Source organism: Bos indicus, chromosome 2, assembly GCF_029378745.1.
Source record: "Bos indicus isolate NIAB-ARS_2022 breed Sahiwal x Tharparkar chromosome 2, NIAB-ARS_B.indTharparkar_mat_pri_1.0, whole genome shotgun sequence".
Taxonomy (NCBI): domain Eukaryota; kingdom Metazoa; phylum Chordata; class Mammalia; order Artiodactyla; family Bovidae; genus Bos; species Bos indicus.
In genome coordinates this window covers 34,453,891-34,481,642 of record NC_091761.1, presented here as the reverse complement: position 1 = coordinate 34,481,642, position 27,752 = coordinate 34,453,891, and the positions used below count along the sequence as shown (strand labels likewise).

Here is a 27,752-nt window from a genome sequence, read left to right as displayed (position 1 = left end):
GTAATTTAAAATTGATAAATACAATGACCATAAAAATAACACAGTAAAAATGCTTATGACAAAGTGAAATGTGAGGTGAAAAAATGAGAAAACAAGTTGTAACTACCACAGGTTTAAGAAACTCTGAGTGTGGGTAGATTAAAAAGGAAGGTGTAGAAAGAAAAACAATTTGTTAAGGTAATAAGATTCTGGGTGATTTTTGCCTTTTATGTTTGCTTTTCTGTTATTATTGCAATTGTCTTTGTAGAATTATTTTTATAAATTAATAAGGAAAACCTTATAGATTGTTTAATTATTTGTTAAATAAAAACAATTTTTGCATTAATTTCCCACTGTTACCTAAAAAATTGCTGTAAAACTTATTGGCTTAAAACAGTAAACATTTATTATCTCACAGTTTCTGTGGGTCATAAACTTGGAAACAAAATAGCTGGGTGATTTTGGCTCAAGATGCCTTATGTGGCTGCTAGCAAGATGTGGACAAGAACTGCAGTCATTTGAAAGCTTGGATAGGACTAGAAGGTGTTTATCCAAGACGGCTTATCCCAATGCTGAGGGCAAGAGATGGTAGTGCCTCTCTGGCTATTGGTAAGCGGCCTCTCCATGAGACACTTAAGTGTCATCACAACAGAGACCCTAACCTCCATCTGAATGAGAAATATGAGGCAGAGTGAGGCTGAAGTCACTGTGCCTACTGACAGTCTACAGAGTCACACGTGGTCACTTCCACTTTTCTTATATTTGTTAGAAGCCAGTCATTGTGGCCAGTTGGCACACACAAGGAGGGAAATTTAGACTCCATCGCTTGAAGAGAATAATATCAAGGAATTTGTGGACGCATTTAAAAAATACCAGAAGAGGAACTTCCCTAGTGGCACAGTGGATGAGAATCTGCCTGCCAGTGCAGGGGACACTGGTTTGAGCCTTGGTTCGGGAAGATTTCACATACCATGGAGCCACTAAGCCCGTGCGCCACAACTATTGAGCCCGCGCTCTACGGCCCTCAGGTCGCAATTCCTGAGCCCGTGTGCTGCAGCTGCTGAAGCCTGTGTGCCCTAGAGCCCATGCTCTGCAACAAAGAGTAGCCCCAGCTTGCAACTGGAGAAAAGCTGCCTGCAGCAATGAAGACTCAGAGCAGCCCAAAATTAAATGAATAAAATTTAAAACATTTTTTTTAAGTGCCACAAGATTATTTTACATTTTTACTGAGACTGTTGGCAAGTTATTCCTGCTTATGTTATTATAGTGAGTTGAATAGTACCCCTTTCCCGCACATCCACCTGGAATCTCAGAATGTGACCTTATTTGGAAATAAAGTCTTTGCAGATAAAATCGGTTATGGATTTCAAGAGGAGCTTACCCTGAATTTAGCATGAACCCTAAATCCAATGACTGGAGTCCTTATAAGAAGACAAGAGGACACAGAGACACAGGGAAGAAAGCCACATAAAGGTCGAGGCAGAGACTGGAATTTTGCCACCACAAGTCAGGGTATATCAGGAACCAACAAGCTGGAAGAGGCAAGAAAATTTTCTTCCCTTCAGCCTTCAGACAGAACAAGACCCCACCAAAACCTCGATTTTGAAATTCTTGCCTCCACACCTGTGAGAAAATAAATTTCTATTGTTTAAGCCACCGAGTTATAATTTGTTACAGCAGCACTAGGAAACTAATACAGATTTCTACCCATGGCGGATTCATGTTGATGTATGGCAAAACCAATACAATATTGTAAGGTAATTAGCCTCCAATTAAAATATATAAATTTAAATTTTAAAAAATGAATATACTACTAAATACACATACATTAGCAAACAAAAAAATAAATAAAATTTCCTTTGAATAATCTTGTTTTATAACAAGACTGTTGTTCCCAAACACTTAAATTTTCTTGAAAAGGAGACTAGTTTGAGGATTATTTATTGTATAATTTATTTTTGTTGGCTAAAAGAAAATATAAATTGCCATTTTTTCTTTGACAAGATAGACTCATTACTGTTCAGTGACCTATAAAGGAACAGTCATCTGACTAAATGTTATTAATTTGTCAAATTAACACTTTTTAAGTGGAGCACAGGGTGTTAGATGGTGAACTGGCGCTTTAACAACAGACCACAAGAGAAACAGAAATAGAAAAGTTTATCACTCATAGGTCTTCACAGGAAGGACCTGGCCTTGAGGGGCCACGTGGGGAGACCAAGACAAAGTGGAGACAGAGAGAGAGAGACAGGACCTAGGGCAGGAGCCTTTATTAGGGTCAGTGGGTGGAGCACTTTGGGGTTCCTTGGCTAAGGCTGAAACTGGGCTCTTCAGATCGGAAGAGCAGGGTTTGGTGAGCTTTACAGAGGTCTTATCTAAGGGGTACATAAGGAGGAGGGAGAGGAGGTTGTTGATCACAAGGACCATTGGGGAAATTATACTAGGAACTTATATTTACTTGTGACTCTGCGGGTAGCTGTCTAAGGTATGCACTTGCATGAGGGGCTAGGGTTATTTAAGGTCACTACAGCCTGCTTGATTGGACAAAATGTGTGATGCGGCAGCAGCACTGTGGAAGATCTTGGCTAAACTCTCAACGCTGAGGGACAGGCAGTACAGGAACTCTTTTCCTGAAAAAATAATAAATCAGCTTCTGACCTTGGGAGAAGAAAACCTCTTAGGCCCGAGGATGCTATTGGATGTCAGAACCAAGATAGAACTTTAACACGATGTTACTGTAAGATCACTAATCACCCAAAGTCGATAGGATGAGTGTGTTCATCCTGATACTGGGTAAAAGTAACTTGGGAGAAGATGTGTTGAATCTTAAGAAATCAAGTACAATCCTTAGGGTTATAACTGAATGTTTCACTGTTATAACACTTGAGAAGTGTTATGCATTTAATTTTACTCTAACTACATTTAATTTGTTCATTTATAACTTTATGTATGAAAAAAATTTTTTTAAAGAATTGGTCTGGTAAGACAGATAGGGAAGAGTGCTGAAGAGGTTTTGTTTATTTGTTTTGCTGGGTTTTTTTTTTTTTTTGCCTTTGGCAAAAGTTCTATGAGTACTAATTTCGTCTGTAAGTGAAAAGTATTTATTATTAGGCCTCAGGCTCACATAAATACAGCAGCAGAAGTTTAAGAAATAAAGTAAAATCATTTTGATAGCTTCAACAGATTTCCCCCCCTAATTCCACTCACATGATTTTATTATACCCATGAGCTTTGGAACTAAACAAGAATGTCAAATTTTGGAATTATTTGGGGTGTGAATCTTTCAAATGAAAGTTGAGGAAAATATTATCAAAGACCCATGAGAAAAGTATAATGAGTTCTAAATAGCACAAAGGAAACAGCAAATAGGGTCTCACACTAAGAAACAGAGTTAGTGAAAATTTAAGTGAGCCCTGAACTCAGGGAACTGAAATTCCTATTTGGAATATTGTGGCTAACTGTATGGAGAAATGGGATGCTGATATTAGGACAAGATCAAAGGTACATGCAAAACTCAGAATACATTTATCATGACTATCATTAGGTACTTGAGCAGTAATAATTAAAAATGTGCAGAATATAAGCAGTTCAAGAAACGTGTTAATTTGTTACCCCGTTTGTTCGAAGAATCTTGTATATTACCTGTTTGGCAATATTAAGAAATTTATCTAGGTTTCTTATTGTGCAACATGGCAGGAAAAACAGAACATAGTGTTCTTATGAACGCTGTTTCTGTACTCAGATATATAACCACATTTATATTCATTCCAACACTTTAAGGATCCAAAGTAAAGCAAATGTGCCATTTAAGCAATAACAATGGAATCACCCACACACTGAAGTACAGTTATGCAATAACATAACTTCACACATGGAGAAATGGTAGCTGGGGAAAAAATTAGTTCTATAGAAATTGAAACATTCATTTATAGCCCTGAGGATTTAACTTTATTTTTTCCCTATTCCTATCTCCACCATGCACTGAGTTTTATTTATTTAATGACATGTAATTTTAAGAGATATTTAGGAGTTAGAGATAAAAAGACCCAGTGAAATATTTGTGGACAACATAGAGAGGGACAAACCAGGAACTAATTCAGCACTTAGTACTCTGCATAGGTTTTCAACAAATTTTTTGGAAGGTGTAAATGAATATGACTAAATAAATGGACACTGGATGGACTCAATTATGTGTGATTCTGGTTTAGATGCCCCAGGGAAGGTCATGCTGTGCCATAAGACAGGTAAAAACAGAAGGAACGTGTTGAATTGGGGATATGAGAAGGTGTCAGTAAAACATGATGTATGACACTACACTGCTGCTGCTGCTGCTAAGTTGCTTCAGTCGTGTCCGACTCTGTGCGACCCCATAGACGGCGGCCCACCAGGCTCCCCCGTCCCTGGGATTCTCCAGGCAAGAACACTGGAGTGGGTTGCCATTTCCTTCTCCAATGCATAAAAGTGAAAAGTGAAAGTGAAGTTGCTCAGTCGTGTTCGACTCTCTGCGACCCCCTGGACTGCAGCCCACCAGGCTCCTCCGTCCATGGGATTTTCCAGGCAAGAGTACTGGAGTGGGGTGCCATTGCCTTCTCTGGACTCTACACTGACACCCATTTGACTCTATGGGCATTTTTGTTCCTCGGCGTATTCGAGTAATTTTGGAAAATTTGGTGAAGATTGCTTACAATATTCTCATATAAATTAGCTAAGGACTAAATCTAATGTTACTCTTAAAACACATAGGAGATATTCCATTGTATAAAATAGAACTGACAGTGATTGAAACTGTCATTTTCTAAATCATCACTTCTTGTTGGAAACACTGAAAACTGTAAAATTTGGCCTGAGAAAAATTAAACAAAATGATCTGCATAAAACAAAGCTAACATGCAGTACATTTTGTTAAGTAAAATATGATTGAAGATTTCACATTCTTGTGGACACTTAATCTATAAAATTTGAATTGATAAAATTAACTTTGATGGGTAAAAATGTCAAAGCTATTAAAATAATATCTAGTCCAAAAATAATGTACTGTCTTTATGATAAAGTTTAAACAGGAATAATCTTGATCCAGATGAAAATAATGTTAATAAGATACAATTGAAAATATATATAAATGATTTGACAGTGTAGTAGAGGAAACTGATCAATAAATTAAACTGTTAAAATTTGCTCTGGAAATCCTTTATTAATAACAATTCATCTAGGTTAAATCTTTATGGCCAAGGTATTTGTATTTTTAGGAACAGCACCAAAACCATTTATGGGGATGAGAGTGGCAAGGTCAAAACAGCAGAATCAAAATAGGGAGGAACATCCCACACAGCAGCTGCATGTGAGTCTAGAGCTCGAGTCAGAAAGAGCTGCAGTAGAGACTGAGGGCTGGGAGCCTAGCAAGTGTGTGAAAGCCGAAACAGAGGTTATGGATGAAATACTCAGTAAAGAAGGGTGCAGGGAACCCCAGTACTTAAAGGACAAGTAAAGGAAGAAATTGACAGGTGATGATGAAGACAAGGGTGATGATTATGTTTTGTCTCAAGGCTATACTCTGTGAGGGAGCAATGTTTAGCATTGGCATCAGTGTTATTAAACTCTCTTAATTATAACCTGTATCCACATTTGAGAAAATATGGGATATTATAAAACTGAAGTTGTGGTCTTTCAGAATGTACACTTAACAATCGCGTAGTCCTGACGCCCAGATGTCAATGGAAGTGTGATCTAGATGTACCATATATTGGACTATATTATACATTTACTTGTCCTACTTTTATTGTTGTCTGTAAAAAGCAATTTAGTCTGTTTATCTTTTAGTTCTTTGATAGAATAAAGCTCTTCTGGATGCCTGCAAAACATCAACCAGATTTTATATATCTAAGGCATGTGCCACTTCGAAAAGTCCATCTCTTCACAGTTATTCAGATGAGTTGCCTCGGCCTTTTGTGGATAATAAAAGTTTCACGAGCTGCTATTGTCTTTCCCATGATGGTATGAAACTTCTAAGTCAGCTCTTTTTCTCCTTCTGATTTTCTGCTCTCACTAAAAATCCATGAACAAATTGGAACAATAGAATAATTTTGAACAGTTATTGGAAACCTTGGTATAAACTTTAGCCACTAAAACTAGTAATTAAGATTGGGTTTTAGATTATATATGAATTTCAGTGATTCATACTAGTTTTATCTCTATCATTCTGAACATTAGTTTGAATTAATTAAAGTTGGGTAGAAAATGTAAACTTGCACAATTTAACTTTAAAGATATACTAGCAAATCTGAAAAGTTAAGGAAACTTTTAAAATTAAATTTTATTAAATATTTTAGATGAGTTTTAAGTATTTCAAAGCTAAAGTACTAGAATTTGAATGACTATAAATGATTAAAATATTATCAGCATAGGTATTAAAGGTTTAATATTCTTAAAGTGTTTTTAAGGAAATGGTCAAAAATATAGTTTTTTTCATTGCTTCTTTAAATGCCTCCTATAATGGGTAGAATCATAGCCACTATTCTGGAGATGTGGTAAGAAAAGAAATTGAAGGAAGCAAAAGTTAGACAATATCTATTATACACACATATATCAAAATTTCACTTTAATATCAGACCTAATTTTAGTTGACTTGTTTCTACCAAAAAAACAAACAAATCTAAATCTCCCATTTATATTTTTTCCTTGTTTTAACATCTTTTATTATTTCCTTCAGGTGTTAGCTCTGGTATTTGTAAGAAAATTGATGGACTTTTTGTTTACCAAACGGGAACTCAGCTGGTTGGATGATTTAATGCCTGAGAGTAAGAAAAAGAAACTAGAAGATGCTGAAAAAGAAGTAAGTCAGAGCAAAATCAATATCTTATAAAGAAAAAGCAACACATGCACAGTAACAGCTTTGCAAAATAAATTATTGTGTTTCTCTTTAGTGATTACTAACAAGCACAGGTGGACTACTTTGAAAGATGAGTGTGTAAAATCATAAAGCTGAAACTTGAACAGAGAGAGCACATGTCTTATATGAGCAAACTCTAGTGAAATATGCAAATACTTTGTACTTCATTATCCTTCGAATTATAAGGTTTATTTTTCTGATTCCTCCCCTTAGGATGGCAGAAACTTGCTGATCCTTAACTGTTTCCAAATTGTGATCAAACAGTGATTGATTTTTGGTTGAATATGTGAGAAGGAAAAAAAGAGACATTATTACTGTTGGTATTTTCCTAGGGAACAAAGTTTTACTCAAAAGATTCTAATTCTAATTAAAAGATAGAATAGTTATTCTTGAAATATATGAAATGTTTAATAGGAAAGCATGTTGCTCCGATTTGCTTTCATCACTTCTTGGCCTTTTGGTTAGGTCAAGTGTGATTTTCTTTCAAAGTGCTTTCAGTTCAGTTCAATCACTCAGTTGTGTCTGACTCTTTACAACCCCATGAACCACAGCACGCCAGGCCTCCCTGTCCGTCACCAACTCCCGGAGTTTACCCAAAGTCATGTCCATTGAGTCGGTGATGCCATCCAGCCATCTCATCCTCTGTCGTCCCCCTCTCCTCTTGCCCTCAATCTTTCAAAGTGCTTTAGGACTGAGTAAATATTGTTTGAGAAACTTTGGGGATTTTATTACTTTCACAAACTACTGATTTATCCTATTCTGTTTTACATGTTAAAACAATTTGTTTTAAGTTTTATGACATTTAAAATTCATGTATAAATCTGGATCTATTTTGAAGGCTAGTAGTCATAATATTTTTAAAGTATTGCAAAGAGTATAAATGAAAAAAAAATGACCAGTACATCATTTAGCAGAATGACTGAGTCCATAAGTTGTAAAACAGAAGAACAAAATTTCTGTATAACTGGAAATGAATTTGAAAGAAAATACTTAGTGAGACTTGTGCATTATTCCCTCCCTTTTTTGTTCTACAAAGCAGTCAGTAAATGTATTTGGTTTCCTCTCTGTGGTATATTTTCTCAAGCCATGGGCATATTCCTCTTTCTTCTGAGGAATTTGTTTGCAAACATTTCAATGGTCTTAGGTTTTACTTAACCATTAGATGAGTCCAGATTAGGCCATGAAGTCTAATGGGATTTCTGCTCAGATGTTTCTACAAACATCTCTACATAATATGTGACTGGCATTTCTTCACGTTTCCATGGTGAAGAGCTTGTCCTATATGTTGTAGAAGGCATACTTTGAATTATACTTCTAGGCATACTAAGGGAATGGCAAATCACTCCAGTATTCTTGCCTCAAGAACCTCATGAACTGTATGAAAAGTAATACTGATATAATGTTGAAAATGTCAATATAAAGTTATCAAGCATCTTTATTTTTCTAAGGTTGATATACTCATATTTAAGTATGAGAAATTAAAAAAAAATAGTGCTTTAACTATTTTTCTGTTTTTTCTAAGCTTTAACTACTTTTCTAAGTTTATACTCTCATTTAAGTGTGAGAGATATTTTAATAGTGCTTTAACTAGGGTATTTGGATAATCTGTATATGATTTTAGGGCTTTATTAAAGGTTTGCTGTCATCCTCAGGTACTATTCAAGAAAAATGCAACAGAATTTGGTATAAAATAAATGTAAATAAAGTGAATATGAGTATAGAAATATTAAAGGCTTAAATTATTCATACTTGACATAATTAAAATTTATTTAGGTTGAAAATAATTTCTAAGAAGTTTCAAATTCTAAGGAAGACAACTTTGAATACAAAACTCATTGACCACAAGGTTTTCCTTAGATTCCCTGATAATGAAAATGTTAAGTATTCTGATGCAGTGACTTGTAAATGTAATTTTGCCTTATTTTCCTGCTCTGATTTCCTGTCAAATGTCTTTACTACTTCTGTAGGAATCAGCTAGCAACAGCCCCAGGCATACAATCATATCTTCTACAGCATTCATGTTATGCCATATCCGTACCATGGAGCATTCTTGCCCATCTAAAACTTTGTAAAAAGAAAAATACCATGTATATATAATTGTTATCATCTTTCAATCACTGAGCTGTGTCCTACTCTTTGCAACCCCATGGACTGTAGCACACCAGGCTCCTGTGTTCTCCACTATCTCCTGAAGTTTGCTCAGATTTGTGTTCATCAAGTTGATGATGCTATCTAACCATCTCATTCTCTGCCACCCCATTCTCCTTTTGTCTTCAGTATTTCCCAGCATTAGACTCTTTTCCAGTGAGTCGGCTCTTCGCATCAGATGACCAAAATATTGGAGTTTCAGCTTCAGCATCAGTCCTTCCAATGAATTTTCAGGGTTGATTTCCTTTAGGATTGACTGGCTTGATCCATGTGAATAATATATACAATATATTATGCTTAATATTTCTTCCCTTTTTTCATTCAAAGAAAATTTCATATTCTTCCTTTATATGTCTGTGAAATAGGAGAAAGCAAATTTGACAGTAATCATAAATGTATTAGAATATGCTATTTCCATTGCTGAGAACCATTCACATAGCTGCATATGTATGGTACTCATATGTATGTGTGCCATATGTCCATTTTGGAATTTAGTAACTTCAGATAGGCAGAGATGCTATGGAATGAGCTTCTAATCTTTTTACATTATAGACTCATTATATACCAATGGTTATTGATTGTTTTATGATTATGTAGGTAAATAATTTAGAAGTAATTAATATTACTAAATCTTCTAAGTATTTTCTAAAAGGATTCAAAAAGAGATAAAGGATTTATTGAGGAAAAGTTACAGCTGTATCCTTCAGTTCAGAGTATGACAAAAAGTAAAGGAAAATGCCTTGCAATACATTAATCAGGTAGGTTTACAGACCTTTAAATTCTCAATTAGATTAATATGATACACTTTAATGTGATCCTCAGTACTTATAAAGAAACAAGTAAATCAATAATACAGTCATGAAATAATCCATAGTAGGACATTAAAATATAGTTTGGACCAGTGCAACGAAAGATAATTCTACATTTGACAACTGAAGAGAGAAAGTATAATTTAAAGATATTAACTTTCTAACCTGGAATTAGTATTAAAAGAATATGATCAGTATAGAGAGTAGGAAGATTTAAGAAGGATTATACTGAAACTCGGAGAGGGCAATGGCAACCCACTCCAGTACTCTTGCCTGGAAAACCCCATGGACAGAGGAGCCTGGTGGGCTGCAGTCCATGGGGTTGCAAAGAGTCGGACACAACTGAGCGACTTCACTTCCACTTTTCAGTTTCATGCATTGGAGAAGGAAATGGCAACCCACTCCAGTATTCTTGCCTGGAGAATCGCAGGGATGGCAGAGCCTGGTGGGCTGCTGTCTATGGGGTCGCACAGAGTCGGACACAACTGAAGCGACTTAGCAGCAGCAGCATACTGAAACTAAAATTCTGGTTGATTTTCTACTTGGTAACCCAGATTTCGGTATTTCATTTGCTTGAGGCTTATGGACTCCACTGAAGAGTGTGATCTTACTGTAGCATCTTATACCAAGGCCCAGTCTTCCAGGAGAAGACTGGAGAAGACATTTACATGAATGTGGTAAATGAACAAGTTCTACACAAAATGTTGCATTTCTGCAATTACTTAGATTAATTGAGTAACTCTCATTGTGATCCAGAAAGATGGTAAAGAGCAGAAATGTCTCAGCTCACTGAGATTTGAATTTTAAGTAGACTCACCTCTTGTCCTTTTGATGATAGTTACAAGCTTGTACCTTTATCTTTCAGGGCTTTACTATCAGTAGCCCACTTCTGGTCTTATGGCATTGAGAAAACATTAGTTTGACCTTAAAATTCAATAATGAGTTAAGCAGAATAAATAGCTACACAGGCCAGTCCAAGGTCGCAGAGCTTCTGTTCCAAATTTTCATGTACTTCATGCATATGCATATGCATATGGTTCAGTTTTTAGAAAGAAAGGATTATAATCAGGATAGAAATGAATATTGGAACCCTGACATTTTGCACATTGCTCTGTGTAAAGGGAAGACTGCAGAATCAAATTCTGGATGTCCAAATGTGCTCAGAGTACCAACACACTTTACTTCCTACTTCAGTATTCTCTAGGACATTGTACACATTTGACAAAAGGGCTGCTGATAAAGCAGAAAGCCCAGCAGAATGTTTGCTCCTCAGTGAGGGAAGAGGAGGTTAATGTTAGATAAATCCTAGAAATTCAGCTCTGCTCAGTGATCATGATATTGACATCTCTTGGTTTGTGGGAGGTTCACTCCAACATATATGCTATGGGGAAGAAATGGAGGGGTGCAAGTGGGACTTACGATCTGTCTGAAGCAGGCTCGTGAGCAAGGCCAAGATTATACATATTAGAGAGCATATCTTATGCTAAGAAAGATCAGCATCAGTTGTGGATTTAGGAAGCATGGCCTAATTGTACAGGCAAATCTTACTTCTAGTTGAATCTCAGAGCAAGGCAAGCATATTATTCTTCCTCAAGCAGTGGTTTTCAAAGTGTGGTCCTAGGATCTCTGCTGTATCAGCCAACACCTGTCAACTTGTCATAAATCTGAATTCTTGGACCCTACTCCAGACCTACTGAATCAAAACTCTGGATATGGGCCCAGAAATCTGTGTTAACAAGATCTCCAGGTGATTCTCATGAGTTCTGAAATTTGAGGTATGACCTTTCCTAAACCCCCAGACTCTGTATCACCAGAATATATTCCTCTAAATCCAGAGTTACTCTGTCAGAATTTTTTTATTTTATAATAATTTTGATAAGTCAATTAGAGAAACTGAATCAAATATGCTGATGAAAAACGTATGTTGCCTCCATCTGTTTATATGAATTCTATATGGACTACTCCTCCTCCCCGCTTTTTTTTTCTTTTCAGTTTTCATCGTTCAAGAGAGTAGTTGTATGTATTGGCTCTTCTGCATATTGGAAGTCTTAAGGAATATCTCTTATAGTATTTTATGGTTTACAAATAATTCTAGGGGTGTGTATGTATGTGTGTGTGTGTGTGTGTGTGTGTGTGTGATGTTTGCAGCATTATCTATCCTATTAGTAATGAGGAAGGAGATGCTCAGGCACTTCATGCGTTCTGTTGCATTTCATGTTCTCTTGCATGAAATTAAAGGGGTTGAACTTGATTTCTGAATTTCCTTCCATTTTAAAATTGCTGAATGTTTAATACTCTAGACACCTTTGTGAACATTGGCTCTGTGCTGCTGTTGTTTGTACTTTGAGCTGTTTGAGGACTCCTCCATAGATACAGACTTTACATGAAGAATGCTATCTGTTTCACTAAAGGTAGAGCATTTGTTAGATATCATAATATATGAATTGTATTTTTCACACTATCACAAACCATAATTCAGATTCATGCTGCTGTTGCTAAGTCACCTCAGTCGTGTCCAACTCTGTGCGACCCCATAGACGGCAGACACCAGGCTCCCCCGTCCCTGGGATTCTCCAGACAAGAACACCGGAGTGGGTTGCCATTTCCTTCTCCAATGCATGAAAGTGAAAATTGAAAGTGATGTCGCTCAGTTGTGTCCGACTCTTAGCGACCCCATGGACTACAGCCTACCAGGCACCTCTGTCCATGGGATTTTCCAGGCAAAGTACTGGAGTGGGGTGCCATTGTCTTCTCCATCAGATTCATTATCTAACTTTATATGTAAATACATCATCAAAGCATACCACAATTTATGTCTGATTTTAATTTCCTTTTCTACTTAGCACAGGCCTTTTGCCCCAGCCAGGCTAGTTGTTCGTTATTGTGAAAACATGTCTTATTTATTCCTACCTTTTATTACCTTGTTTCTTCCTACTTAAATTTCTTCCTTTCTATTACCAAACTGATCAAATGAGACTGGCCCAGATACCACTGCCTCTTGTTCTATTCTTTTTACAGTGATCCTTCTTGTCCTCTAAGAGTAAGGTTTATGACTCTATTTTCATTGTTGTATGCCCAGTACCTAGCATAAAACCTGTCATGAAATCATGCTTAATATGTATTTGCTTATTGGATTCATGAATAGCTCCTGAATTATTCTTTTTATTCACTGCGTGCTTAGCACATGATTCATACCCAGTAAATGTTTGAGTGCTGTTGAAGAGATTCATTTTTAAGCCTCTGTATTTCTGCTTTTTCCTGGGTATAGAATCAACTGTCCTTCACTTGTTTAATATCAGAACATTTGGCTATCTGAATGAAAAGTTGGTGTTCTCAAATCAGACTGTGAACATTCCTGTAGTCAAATTGGCAAAACCCCCTCAAGTGCTCTTTGGTAAACTTTGATCATGATCCTTGTAGAACTCAGCAGATTTTTGATGGACACTGTGTAAATGAAATGCTGAATGGAACTCATTTTAGGATATTTCAGACTAACAAAGTTAAGGATACCCAGTAAGCTTTTTGCTTTCTCTCTCTTTCCTTGTATCATGGAGATAAAAGAGGTTGTGATTGTCGTGACGGCTAGTGCCTGATTTGACTGCTCCTCCCCAGAAAGTCTCAATTTTTGGCTTCCTCACAGAGCTGCCTGGGATGCAGCCGGCCCTCTATCCCCAAGCTCTGGGGCCCACCCAGCTTCCTTCTGGCACTGAAGGCAGCGGCTGCTCCGCCACCCTTCTCTTCAGATAAGCATGGCTTGGAAATGCTATCTTTAGAGGTGATGAGTTTTTGTTTGGATAGAATTATGACTAGTATAAAGCCCACACATGCTAACAAGCCACAGAGTGCAAAATAATTATTGAAAGTAATTTGAGAGAAAAGTGGAAAATCATCTGAGGAAAAAACAAAATTGTTCCCAAAGCTTTGATCCAATTTTTTGCTGTTAGATTGAATCTTGAGCCTTCGTTTTCTGCTGCCAGGTAATCCAGGCATTGATGGCACCGTTGTTCTCTTCAGTTCTTTTTTTTCCCCCCAATTTTTACTCTTTATTAAACCTTTCTACCTGGCTTCTCTACATTTTATTATGAGTTGGTCAGAAAAGATACTACATACCAATCTTACCTTTCAGTGGACAACCAAGAAAAGAATTACATTTTGCTTCTATTGGTTTTACTTAAACAGCATTGGGGATTGCTGATTATTTTCTCTCTATGTCCCTCCATGTGCATCATCAGGGCTTCCCTGATAGCTCAGTTGGTAAAGAATCCGCCTGCAATGCAGGAGACCCCAGTTCGATTCCTGGGTCATGAAGATCTGCTGGAGAAGGGATAGGCTACCCACTCCAGTGTTCTTGAGCTTCTCTTGTGTCTCAGCTGGTAAAGAATCTGCCCGCAATGTGGGAAACTTGGGTTTGATCCCTGGCTTGGGAAGATCCCCTGGAGAAGGGAAAGACTACCCACTCCAGTATTCTGGCCTGGAGAATTCCATGGACCGTATAGTCCATGGAGTCACAAAGAGTCAGACACGACTGAGCAACTTTCACTTTCACATGTGCATTAAGATAACCTTTTCTATAGAAAAAGTAACCTTTTATTCCTGAAAGGATAAATGTGTTCTACCCATGGCCTCAGTGGTGTGCATATAAATTAATATGGTCCATGTATCATTTCCATATATAGAAACTAATCCATTTGCAAGGTGTGGGTCATTTTAGACTACAGATTAGCTCTGCACAAGTGCTTAAATACATAACTCAAACCAATGATACTGTCTACTCACTTTGAGTATGTTCCTCCACATAACATGAGGAACAGGCATAATACATAAGAAATAATATATATCTGAGAGGTCTTCAAAGGAAAATTTTCCTTGAAATGTAACAGAGAAAGAGAATAGAATAAATTCCCATAATGCAAAGGGATAACAGCTACATGTCAATAGTATCACAGACTACAGATATAACACTGGGTTGGTTGGGAGGGTAGCTTCTAAGCAGAGAAATAGCAGATCCCATACAGTCCCCTGACCTCTCCTTTATTACATAGCATAGGTTGGGCAGAAGTATTCTAAGGCCTAAGGCCTTAGGGCTAAGGCCTCAGCAGAGGCTGAGGGCTCAGCAGAGGGGAGCCTGCCTGGTCACAGGTTAGGTCTGTACAGAGAGCATTTCAAGAGAGAAACAAGACCTGCCACCACATTGCCTCATAAATTCGTAGGCTAGCTGAAGAGGAGGTAGAAAACACCATTTCTTTAAGTATCAATAAATATGGCAGTGGTTCTTCAGACTAGGCTGTATGCAAGTTGAGGACCCTAGGGAATAGTCTTGTATGCCAGGAAAAATGACATCAACCAAAGCTGATTTAGACCAGCCTAGCTTCTGCTAAGCTACTGAAAGAGGGAAAGTGATGACCCTCCAGGGCCTTTCTTTTTTTCTCTCTTCAGTTCCCATTTGGTCAGGAAAATGACCTAGCTCTTCATCTCTCCACAACTTAAAATTTCATTTCTCGAGTTAGGGCCAATAATTCTAACAGTTTTAAATGGCCCCAAATAGTTTTCTAAACTTGAACATTCCTAATTGACCCATTTGAAAATAAATGCATGAAATAGGAGCTATAATCTGTAGAAACTACATTTAATTTTTGATACATGGAAAAAGGCTAATGATAACATTATTGTAAATTAAACTAGGGTGTTTCATGCTACATAAGTTTATCTTCATCCCAAAGATATACTTTTAAAACGTTTGTTGTTCAATTGCTAAGTTATGTCTGACTCTTTGTGACCCTATGAAATTCAGCACACCAGGCTTCCCTGTCCCTCACTATCTTTTGGAGTTTGCTCAAACTCATGTCCATTGAGTCTGTGATGCCATCCAACCATCTCATCCTCTGCTGCCTTCTTCTTCTTTTACGTTCAGTCTTTCCCAGCATCAGGGTCTTTTCCAGTGAGTCAGCTCTTCTTATCAGGTGGCCAGGGTATCAGAGCTTCAGCTTCAGCATCAGTCCTTCCAATGAATATTCAGGGTTGATTTCCTTTAGGATTAACTGATTTGGTCTCCTTGCTGTCCAAGGGACTCTCAAGAGTTTTTTCCAGCACCACAGTTTGAAAGCATCAATTTTTTGGCACTCAGCCTTCTTTATGGTCCAACTCTCACATCCGTACGTGACTACTAGAAAAACTATAACTTTGACTGTATGGACTTTATAAATGAAGAAATGAATATATGAAACATTTCTACCCTTTGGAGAAGGGTGGAATATTGCATTAAAGAAGAAATCTGAGGCCTAAAACAAAAACGTATAATGAGTCTTAAGTGGAAAGTACTCCTGTGTTCTGGTCCATTCAGGGAGATATCTTCTACTGTCTGTTACCAAGTCTCTAGAGCAATGGTTCTCAGTGTGGTCTTCAGACCAGCATAATCAGCATCACCCAAGATGTGTACTTAGGCCCTACTCCAAATCGACTGAATCAGACTCGAGGTACAGCCCAGTAATCTATATGTTTAATAAACCTTCCAGATGATTCTGGTGTAAACGAAAGTTTGAGAACCACTGCTCTATTAAATATGTCTCTTTTGCTTTCTAATAGAGCATTCTGGGAATGTAATTTCAACTTTACAATAATGAAAATGATTACCAGTACATTTGTCCTTGTAAAATTTAGATTTTTGTTTTAATCTGCTTGGAAATTAACCATATTTTATATTGAATGACATGAAGGAGATTGTTGTTAGCATTTAAATTGCTTTGTGGTATGAGACTCTCATTAATTACTTCTGTTCTTGGTAGCTGATACTTTATTGGAAGGACCTGTGCTAGCATTAATAAATGCAAACAAAGTGGAAGATTCTGAGGTTAATGAGATAGTGAAATATTAATTTCTGTTTCTCCTTTAATGTAAAATGGAGGCTCATCAGATTCACATTGTATATTTTACATTTGTCTTTCCAGGAAGAACAAAGTATGCTAGCTATGGAAGATGAAGGCACAGTACAGCTCCCACTGGAAGGGCACTATAGGTAAGATATAAATGTAAAAACATACCAACTGGAGTAATGTAATATGTTGTTATATATGCTACTTGAGAATTTCATGTGTGTGGATTCCTACTGAGGTTTGTTGAAGTTGTTAGAGTGGAAAGAACTGAAACTGGGTGTTAGATTATCCTGCCCCAGTTTTGCCACCAGAAGCCGCGTGACTCTGGCTAAGTAGCTTAAAATGAAGTGAGGTGGGAAACTGTTCTCTTAGGTCTCGTATTTTATAATAAGCATGAAAGTTCTTTCATATTCTCTTAAAGTAGCACCTGAAGACAGATCAGTATTCAATTCTGGAATAAATGAGTTAGGTATTCACTAAAGCCATCACTTGTAAATGTTTGAACTCTGGGAAAAACATAGGATTTACCCCTACTGAAAGACACTTCCAAAGAGATAATCTATTTCCTGAATTGAAGGATTCAGTTATACTAGTAATTTTAGGAAATATTTATGTAACTCTCCAAAATATGCTAATCTTCTTCATGTGCAGAGACATAGCAAAAAAAGCAAACTCCTCTAAGTTATAATAAAAACGTTTGAAAGTATTTGGCAAAAAATTATATATATATGATCCCAAAGTGCTTAAGGATAATTTAGGGCCATGCCAAGAAAAAAGCATAGAAGGCTTTTGACTAAGGAGGAAATTTTTCATAGCATTAAAAAAATAGGAGTGGATCTTCAGGGTCTGACTGTAAGATCATATTTCCTAGATATAAAAAATACAATTATCATCTACCACTTAAGAGTGAGCATAAGTACAGAGGACATTTTTCCCTTTATCTTTCTTTTTTAAAATAATATTCAAGTTTTAAAATCCTGTTGACTGTTTAGTTGAATCAGCATATTCTCAACTGTATTCTATAGAAATCTGCCTAGTTTCCTGTGGTACCCCTCTTAAAAGGATTTTGTGGTTTAATAAGTCTGAAAAATGTTCTCTACCACATTCCAGTTTAGAGATTCACAATGCATATTGGCATGTTAAAGAATCTTAACTAGTAGTGGCATTTTTAAAAAAAGTTTAACTTTGTTGTAGCTAGCATTTTTTAAACTCTTTTGTTCACAAGACTCTTTTTCACATAATGTTATGAAAAACTTGTATTCTCCATGACTCTTTTGGAAACTAGTTGATCTCATTCTTTGTTATCAAGGGCTGAATTAATGAGACATATTAAGGAACACAGATTAGGATGTCCAGATTAGGAAGGAAGGAGTCTGTGAGAACTGTTTTGCTCCAGACTCTCAGTGTTTCTCTTAAAAATTTAATTTGTTGCCCTCTTGTGAATGTCCACAGTGAGGGGTATGAGAGTTCAGTTTAGGATTTCTGTAGAACATGACTTTTTCCATAGCAAAGTATCATTTTTACCTGTGGTAGAAAAGAGCACTGATTTCTCACACAGTGACACTTTCTTTGGCTTGGCCTGTGTTTTATCTCTGTTGATATTTGGTTGCCTTTCTGGCCCTGGGAATGTTTTAGAGAGTTCTAAATGGACTTATAATTGGTGCAGTTTTAAAACGTAAAAAAATGCATCCAGCATAATTACAGGCCCTTATATTACAGGCTCCCCCAGCCACTGAATAAAATATTTGTTGAGTGGATACCAAATGTCAGACTTTGTCTGGGTCATGGCGAAACAGCAGAGGACCAATGTTCACGAATCCTTGTTCTCATGAAGCTTGCATTCAAGTAGAATAGAGGTGGGGGAGACAGAAAATACATAAATGAACAAATAATATAGTATATATTTCAAATGGTGAAAAATGAAACAAAAACACAAGGCAGAAAGAGGGATGAAGTTGGTATGGGGAGATGGAAACAGAAATTTTAAATAAAGCAATCAACAAAGGCCTATTGGAGCAGGTGACATTTGAACTAAGAATGGAAAGGGTTATTTATATTTGGTTGGCAAAAATGTTTGCTTGGGTTTTTCCTTAAATTATGGAAAAGCCCTAACACATTTTCAGCCAAACCCATACCATGTAAAGGAACATTATAGGCAGAGGAAGAGAAGTACAAGACTCTGAGGGAGCAGCAAGCCTGTGGGGTCCCAGGACAATCAGGAGGCATTTCACTGTAGCTGGAGAGGAAAGATGAGGGGAGTAATAGCAGAAGGTAAAGCTGCAGGGGAAGCAAGCAAGGGGACAGAGCCTTAGAGCCCACCCACCGGGCTTTTACTTTGAGTGGATGGGAGCCACTGTGGAGTCTGAGCAGAGGGGTGAAGTCCTATGCTGGGCTATGAATATAGGGACAAGAGGCCCCGCAGTGAACATGCAGAACCTAAACTCCGTCATTGGGAAAGAATTAGGAAAACTGTACCCCAAACCAGTTTCTGTATAACTAGAATCTTTCATTTAGATTTTTATTTTTCATAGTTGTGAAATTGTTTGGAGAGAACAATTATTAATAATACTGAATTTTTAATTACCAAAAATTCTGTACAGAGGCATAATACTGTCCTATATTTAGTGTCTATGGATAGATAACTGCAGTTTCTTATTTAATGTTTATTATCTCATTTTGGGTAAACTCCTATCTAGAGATGATCCATCTGTGATCAATATTTCTGATGAAATGTCAAAGACTGCCTTGTGGAGGAACCTTCTGATTACTGCCGATAACTCAAAAGATAAGGAGTCAAGCTTTCCTTCTAAAAGGTTTGAAATCTAAAATAATGTGAATTTGTACTGAACCCAGTCATTTAATGACATGACTCCATGAGCAAAAGAATAGTATTGGTTTCCATTTAACTTAGTTCTAAAATATTTCAGAAAATTAAAAAGAGGTTAGAAATCACAAGGATCCCATTTGTTGGTATGTTTTCAGTATCCCCCTTTCAAATTAAAAGCTCACTCCAAAACTATGACAGTGGGGAGAAGCGGGGTATAAATGAGTTTCAGTGCAGGACACTTTTGGACATTCATTTTGGCCTGCTCTTTGACAGTAGGATTTAGTGTATTCCTTCATCATCCACTTCTTAGGACCCCCTTAGATGTCTGACCATACTTTGCATTCTCCTGTTGTTCTTTTTAAAACCCATATGGCACCTGCAATGGTAATTTTGTATTTAGTTTATTTCCAGTCCCTTATTCCAGCCCTGAAAAATCTTCCCTAACCTTTTTACCCCAAAACTTTCAGCTCCAGAAAGTTTTATGCATTTTTCTTCTCTGTATGCAAACATTACATACAACTCCTATAGCTGTAGATGACAGTTTTAAATGCATGAGGTGGGAAGAATGTGTTCTTAAATACCAAGAGTCATCACAGGATTTCCAAAATGCATTTTCCAGAATTTATAAATAAGAGTTCAAACCATCTTGTCTTCTTAGATGTTGATCTGAAGAAAAATCTCTGTGTTATGCTAATATTTCTTATTAAGAGAGACAGGGATTTGGAACAGTGTTTAATTATTAATTTCCTTTATTTTTATGACCTTAAATTAACTTTTTCTACTTAATTTTTTATATTACGTTTTTGTCATAAGCTCCCCTTCCTAATCACTCTAGAAGCTGATTTCCCAAAGGTAAGACCCTTTCCCTCAAACCTATTCCTTGGTTGCATTTCCTTTTGTTAAGTGGTGTCTTCTAGAAACCTGATCAGCCCATGTTCTTTGTGTGAGTTTTGGGGAGGCAAAAGGCATGGAGAGTCTTGGGCTTAGGTCCAGTATCAGACTGTTTATAGTGTTCCTATAACTCCTCAGCTCTTTAAGAGGGTTTGCAACTTGAGTACTTTTTTTCTGCACGTGACTTATACAAATGCATGGTATATAAATCAATAAATCTCATAGAACTGTATTTTGTAATAACATCAGAGTTCTATATTGGAAAAAGAAAATTTATCCCTTGAATTAAGAAATTGTAAAGCTGAGAGCTTCCATTTAACATGCCTCCAAAACTGCAAGCTTTATCTTCATGAGAATTATTTGGAAGCATGGGTTAGAAGAAGAAGCAATATTAAACTTAGAGACTATCTCTTGTTACTGGTTTTTTGTCACCCCAAAATGGCATGCTGCTTCAGTGTTCTATGTCAAACAGCAGTGGATGTGCAGAGAGCCTAGGGGTCTTCACCCCATAAAGCTGGGGATTACTTCCAGTTCTCTCTCTCCCTCTCCCTCTTTCTCTTGCTTTCTCCCCATCTCCCTCTCTTTCCCTCCTTCAGATACCTCCAACACTTGTTCCAAAAATTACTTGAAAGGCTCTTTCAAAGACTTCTGGTTGATATTTTCTGTCTTTTAACAGGGCTTTAAAATCTTCATGTATTTCTTCGCTTGGCTCAAGTGGAAGTAATATTTTATTCTAAGCCATGCTTGATCTTCCTTTCCCAAAGATCCCTGCTGCAGTCTTATAGAGTCATCCTCACAGTAACTCTGTTTTGCTAGAAGTCTTGGAAGAAAATCAGAGTCATGAGAAGGGTAGTTTCTCAAAGATATTGAAATATATGCTTGGGGACCCTTTCTCATTAAAAATATGGCATTTTTCTGATTTTTAAAAATGTGAACCCCGAGTTTATGAGCTCAAAATAAAATTCCAGGCATGAGAATATGTGGGAAATTTGAGGCAATCAAATTTAGAGATTGCTTTTCTTCCTGCAATATAGATGAAAATGCTTTCCCTATTTTCCTTTGGTTCAAGCAGCAGTTTTATGTCATGATATTTTAGGTACTCCTTAAAGTAAATGTCATGTGATGCTTTTCACCAGAAAAATTCAATTGTTTAAAATATCTATGTCAGATTACTTCTCACAGTAGATTAATTCCAGTGAACAATGTACCATGCTTAAAAGCAGATCCAATTTTAAATAGATCATCCTTTATATTTTCATCTAACCACTTTTTTTTCATATTCTTTGAACATATGTTCCCACTAGCATAAGATTCAAACTATTGTGGAATGAAAGTGTGCCCAGTTTTCTTTACCTTTAAATGTGATAAAAATCTGTAGCTTTCCATGTGATAAAATGTCTATTGGTTAGTGATTAATGTCTTCGTAATGGTGGAAACTGGCAGAAAGAGTGTGGCTTCTAGAAATCCTAAAACTACCAATACTAGTAACAGCAGCACTCTCCCAAAGCCACTGCTCTCTCTTGGTATCTGTTGGAGGCACTGCAGTTTGATGACTAGGAACTGTAGAAATGCTATACCTGCTGGAGTATCCACCCGCAAGAAAAGCCCTAAAGGCCAGCTTCCCAGGGTCTGACTCTCGAGACCTAAGCCGGCTTCCCAGTGTCTCTGACTCCCCAGCCCTAGTTGTCTCCCTCCTGCCCCCGCTATAGGCCCTACTGCCTATCAGAGAAGCCCAGGTGCCTTCTTCTGAGTGGCAGAATATAGCGGTTATATTTTCTCCATTATTTCGTTTACTTTACTTGTCTAAAAATATTCATCCAGTTTAACTGAAAGAAGGATCCAAGAGCTGACTGTGGGCTCTACCACATCCGTGGGGTGTCTAATCTGATCCTAGTTCAACAGCGCTATACAAACCTGTGACAAGCTCCTCCACAGCTTATTTAAATGAACTGGTGAAAACCGGTCCCATTAAAAACCGTATTGACTCAGAGTAGGTGGGCAACTGCTTTGATAAACTGACACCCAAGAGCAGCATTTCTTGGGCGGGTACCTGGCAGCACTTGGTTTTGTTTTGGTGGCAGAAGCGGGGTCTAGGGACTCTCTCGCTGCTTTCCTCTGTCCCTCCACCCACCCCGCTCTGTGCTGGATGTTTCTTCACGCTGTTTTGCTAGGCCTCAGCCCTCTCATGACTGCTTGGTAAACGTTGTGTATATCAGCTATTATGGTGTCATTGACAAATAGCAGTTTCATAGCTTGCCTGGCAGCATGAAGGTAGTGGGTCATGTTTTGCCCTCTCTTGAAATATGACTTCCTTATGTTTTGTCTTATCCATCTTGTGTCCCCTGGTCCTTATAGAGTACCTGGTATATAATAGATATGCAATATGTGTTTATTGTGGTAGCATGTAATAGATATGATATAAATTTAATACATACATCTAATGTATTTGTTACAATGGAAGTTTAGAATTGGTTGGCATCCTGAAAATGATGTAGCAAGGAATAGAGTGATAGCCATGCACTAAGAAGATTCAAGTCAATAATATTTTTCATGAAAGTCTTGAGCAAGTTTTAAAATTTTCATCAGATAGAATGTGCTTTTCTATCTTTCAAAAGATAGAGCTCACTGGAATTGAGACTATTAGCCTCAGGATTCTGGTATTTAAGGTGCAAGAAAATGAGAGGCCATTTAGTCCAAAACTAATTGACAGATGAGGAAACCAAGTCCCAGATAAATTAAATAACTAGTCCAAGGTCACATAGCTCCTTCTTTGCTTCCCAAACTGAATGTCATCATCTGACTCTAAGCCCAGGGCTTCCTCCACTGCTCTATGCTGCCCCTTTTCATTGGCTTTGTTTTCCAGAAGAGACTGGGAGTCAGGTAGTACCCAGGGAAAAGTTAATTTGGAAAGTAGGGTAGCAGACACTTGTCATCTGAAAGGAACTTAAAGTAGAAGAAAGTGAGTCATGCAGATAGAGGAGTTAAAAATACAGAGTTAAGCCTCTCAACACATCATGTGCACACTGTCATCTTTTCTCATGGAAGGAGAAAAGAAAAGAGAAAAAGTTGCTTTGCTCTGACCTGTAAGGAGCGTGTGCTGTGAAGTGTGGCAGGCACAAACCCGGGTGCCATAGACACCCGCTCACACCAGCTCTCAGCGCTGGCAGCGTGCCACAGATGGCAGAAGCTCCAGCACTTCTTACCTGATGGCGCCGGGTGGTGGTGACAACTGAGAAGGGCTGTTTCTAGCTTGAATTGGAGGAAAAAACAATTTAAAAAACACATTCTTAAAATGTGTCTTAAGTTATTGACCACTAAGAAAGCTGCACAGGAAGCCCCGTAGGAGAAAGGGGGTTTTAACTGTCACTTTTTTACTTGGAGGAGAGTTATATAAAACCAAGGGTTTCCCCACCATCAACCATTTCATAGTTATATTGAGCCAAAATGAGCACTAAAAATGTATGGGTTCTTGCAGCTGAGGGACCCAAAGGCCGACTGTGGGTTGTCCTCGAGTCAGCAGCAGGAGAGGCGGGGAGAGGCCTCAGTGTGGGGCTCGCCTGTTTTGCACGTGGTTGGGAAGGAGCCGAGCTGCCCTCTGGAGCATGTGCTCTTGGTGTGAGCTTCCTGTGTGTCAGCACGTTATTTGAATTTTGCATGAAAACTGTCAACTTGAGATTAGGTAAAGTGTGTATTGGAAAAATATTTTTTAAAAAAATGAGAGTGTCACATTACCAGGTTGCCCATTGATAAAGTTAATTGGAGAATAGTTAAAACAGAAGCCACTTGGGAATGGGTTTGTTCCAAAAGGAGTGAGGTGAAACATGATTCCTCTAATGGACAGGAGGAGTTTGTGAGGAGATGGCATGGGTGTTTGGAGGGCAGTGTGCGGGGTGACCGGGTCCTTCAGACCAGCGGAGGCATGCCTGTTCCCCTGACAACAATGAAGTTCTCACGCAAGATCAGACTCCAGTCTGTTCACAAAGGATGCACCACTTGCAGCAGGGCCCAGAAATACCTACTGTGACATCTTGTTTATGTCATTCATCGTACAGTGCTATCTTAAGACAGGGAGGGGCATGACTGGCATTTGCGACAATCATCAATGATTCATTTGGCCAAATGAGGACCATGGTATTAATCTGGCATGCTTTGGGGGCTGTTTTTAAAATGTCTGGTTTTGTTTTTTAGTTTCTGTTTTTTGAATTTCCTTTTTTCTGCAGTTCTGGGTTTCTACCTCACTGAGTGCAGAGGATTTTAATCGTTGCTATCTATGGATGCTTCACAGCATGAAAAAGCAATGCCTAAGGGCCCTTGTGGTCATTGAAATTGATGGGTTTTGTGTCTGAATGAGGTCTCCCACAGGCCTCACTGGATTGAAGTAATACATTTCTCCTTTTTCCCCTGTAGCATTGAAAGCCGAAAAGAGAAGAAAGCTGACTCAGGGAAAGGTGTTGACAGGGAGACTTGTCTATGACTGATCTTCAGTTTATTTTTTACATATATAAGAGAAGAGTGCCACAATTATTCATAAAACCGCTTTGATCATGTATTATAAATTCTGTCTTTCATCTCAAATCCACCTTCATACTGTAAGTAGTGCAATACTTGTTTCATTACTGTGTTTAAACTTCTGAACAGTGAGACACCCTTGTGAGCATATACAAAAGCTAATGCAAGAATCTCTGTGTTCCTTGCTGTATTTTAGACATTTGTAAACACTAGATTCTCATTGTCAGTTTTACGAGAGCAATAGCTTTCTTAAAGAGATAAGTCATATTTACCTAGTTTGTATTTTCCTACTTAGGGACCTGAAGATACCTGATAATTTCATTCAGAAGAATTTTGGAAGGTAGTCTTACTTCTTTTTATTTTTTATAGCTTAGCATTAGTGACTTATTTCAAAATACCCAAATCAAAAAGTTAGTTTGAAAGCATTTTTAATAATTGTATTTATGCATTTCCTTGATTTAATATGATATTTAATACTTAAGAATTTATATGTAACTAAAACTTAAAGTCATTTTGAAAAATATATATGGAAACCTATTCACAACTTGTTTAAAAGAATCAGATACTAATGCAAAGAACCAAGTAGTATTTGCTTAATATTCAAGTTTTGATTACATGATCAGATACTAGGCTTGTACGAAATGCTTTAGAAAAACTTTGTAGATTTTGTGAGATTTTCAATATAAATCTTTATCAGAAATATACTGTTAAATTTATCTCCCATTGACAAGTCTTTTCCAAATAAGCCTATTATATACATACTTATGGAATGCCACATGGTGAGTCACTGTATGTGAAATTCCACTCCTGTACATTTACTCCACTGCTAAAGGTCATAGACTGCTTAATGCTGCTTCTGAATCATGTTCTAATGTTAGACTGATGGTCTCCAATTGTCTTTTGTTTTCTGCAGAGCTCTTTTCCATTTCTTAACTAAATGCATGTTGTAGAAAAATAATCTTTTAAATGAAAATCTCAGATTCTGTTTGAGAAGCTTCTATAGATATTTCAGTCTATATGAAATAATCCATCTTTACTAAGTTTATACAAGAGGAAGGAAAGTATGAATTTTTGAGTGATGTGAATTAATAAAGATGAAAGCTCATAGTGCTCTTGCTTCTTCAGAATTACCAATGGTCATCAACCTTATAATCTTCAGTGTCTAGTTTTACAATAATTCAGAGCCTTGTGGCTTTTACAAACTATTTATAAATATTCTGAGTATAAATGTACATGAAAGTGAAAAAAAAAAACACAAATCCTCTTGTGATTAAGCTTATGAAGGAAATGAACAACAGGGCCTCCACTAGGTTCAACATTTTGATACCTTCTGTAAATTCCCCTTACAATTTTTCAAGGAGCCATTTCTTCAATGAAGCATAAGCCTAAAAAATATAAGAAGAGTTTGTAGTTAATAAAGTCTGTGTTTATAAACGCCAAGGAAAAACTACAGAAACTTTCCATTCCAAATGCATTGCCTTTGTGTATTTTATAATACAGACACTAGATGTAAACATTCCCGTTGTTTTATGAGTTAGACTAGCTGTACATGTCGGTCAGTCCCCAAAGCAGCCTTCTAGTGCTTTAATATATTAATGACTATTCTGTTTAAGATGATCATAGTGAATGAAAATCTTCACATGATCACCTATTTGAATAAGCACTCATATCCAGTGAAATTATGTATTTCTGAGTACTTTTATAGTCATTTTGTTCTTGTGTGAATTTTAATGCTATCCCTATGTTGATCTTAATATTTTGAAATCATATAAAATATAAGAAAAGCATAGTGTTATATATTTCCTCCTAATTTCAGATTCCTGGTCAAAATTATTGAATATCTTGAATGTAATTTATTGCAAAGTTTAAGTAATGTGTAAATGTGACTAGGATATTGTGTTTTTCACAACTAAGACATGTTATGTGAAAATAAATATTTATCCGAACTAATTTCCTTGCACATTTTAAACTGTGATGCAAAGTGTCTTGTCTTTTTTTCATTAGTGTTCATCAGTAAATCAATGTAGAACATTTTGAAAATAATATTTAAATTTAGACACAAGCAATGATGTCAAGAAGACTTGGTGATGTAGATGTTTCAAAAGTATTGAAATAATTTGAACTTCATGAGCAAACTATGATGAGAGATACATTAGGATGTACCTCTTCATTTTCCCAGAAAGCAGTGACTTAGATACAAATGGCATTGTACTCATTACTAGTAAAAACTTCCAAGATCATTAGTAAGGTTTCCCATCATTGAAACTCTTTAGATTTCTGTTTTTACCCCTCTTGGGAAAAGCATTTCTTAAAATTTTCATCCTCCTTATTTTTTATAGTAGGTCAGATGATATTACTGTTCTTTTGTCGTGATCTGGCAATATGTTATGGAGGTAACTGCATTCAGGACTCTAATGTACTGGTTAGTACTTTTTTCTTGACTTATGAATTGACTTTGTAATTGCTATCACTTAACAGCCTTCAATATTGGGAAGTTTTCTCCTAAATATAATTTGAGTATCTCCTTGTTGTAGTTTAGCATGATAGAAACTCTCCACTGATGATTCACTAGCAACTTGTATTTAAAGACAATCCCTAGATCTTTCAGGACTTTTCTTGGCTCTTAAATTTGTGTGACTCAGTTTTGTTTTTTTTTTTTTTAATCGTCACTGATCTACCTCTGTTTCTATTTAACTTTAGCCTGTTTGCTCTTGATGTGGGACTATTTTACTATCATTGCAAGAATGCTCTCCAAATTTTCCTGTATATCTCTCTCACATATTCATACAATGAAAGAGATTATAACCATTTGAAAAACTTATGAGAGTAATTTG

At 37.0% G+C, this 27,752-nt stretch overlaps 1 protein-coding gene across 8 annotated transcripts in view; it reads left to right on the top strand.

Annotated features, from left to right (window-relative positions):
* The window catches only part of SLC4A10 (solute carrier family 4 member 10), a 343,442-nt gene extending 316,552 nt beyond the window's left edge, over positions 1 to 26,890 (top strand). For 5 of the 8 annotated variants that reach the window (XM_070804212.1, XM_070804218.1, XM_070804214.1 and 2 more), the window contains 5 exons: positions 5,797 to 5,970; positions 6,686 to 6,808; positions 16,767 to 16,834; positions 19,388 to 19,504; positions 24,817 to 26,890. In XM_070804212.1, coding sequence (XP_070660313.1) covers positions 5,797 to 5,970; positions 6,686 to 6,808; positions 16,767 to 16,834; positions 19,388 to 19,504; positions 24,817 to 24,883 — 549 coding nt within the window. In that variant the 3' untranslated portion in view covers positions 24,884 to 26,890. Of the gene's footprint in view, positions 1 to 5,796; positions 5,971 to 6,685; positions 6,809 to 16,766; positions 16,835 to 19,387; positions 19,505 to 20,331; positions 20,371 to 24,816 lie in introns of all 8 variants that reach the window. The other 3 variants (XM_070804229.1, XM_070804237.1, XM_070804249.1) reach the window with 3 other exon arrangements.
* Positions 26,891 to 27,752: the final 862 nt, after the last annotated feature.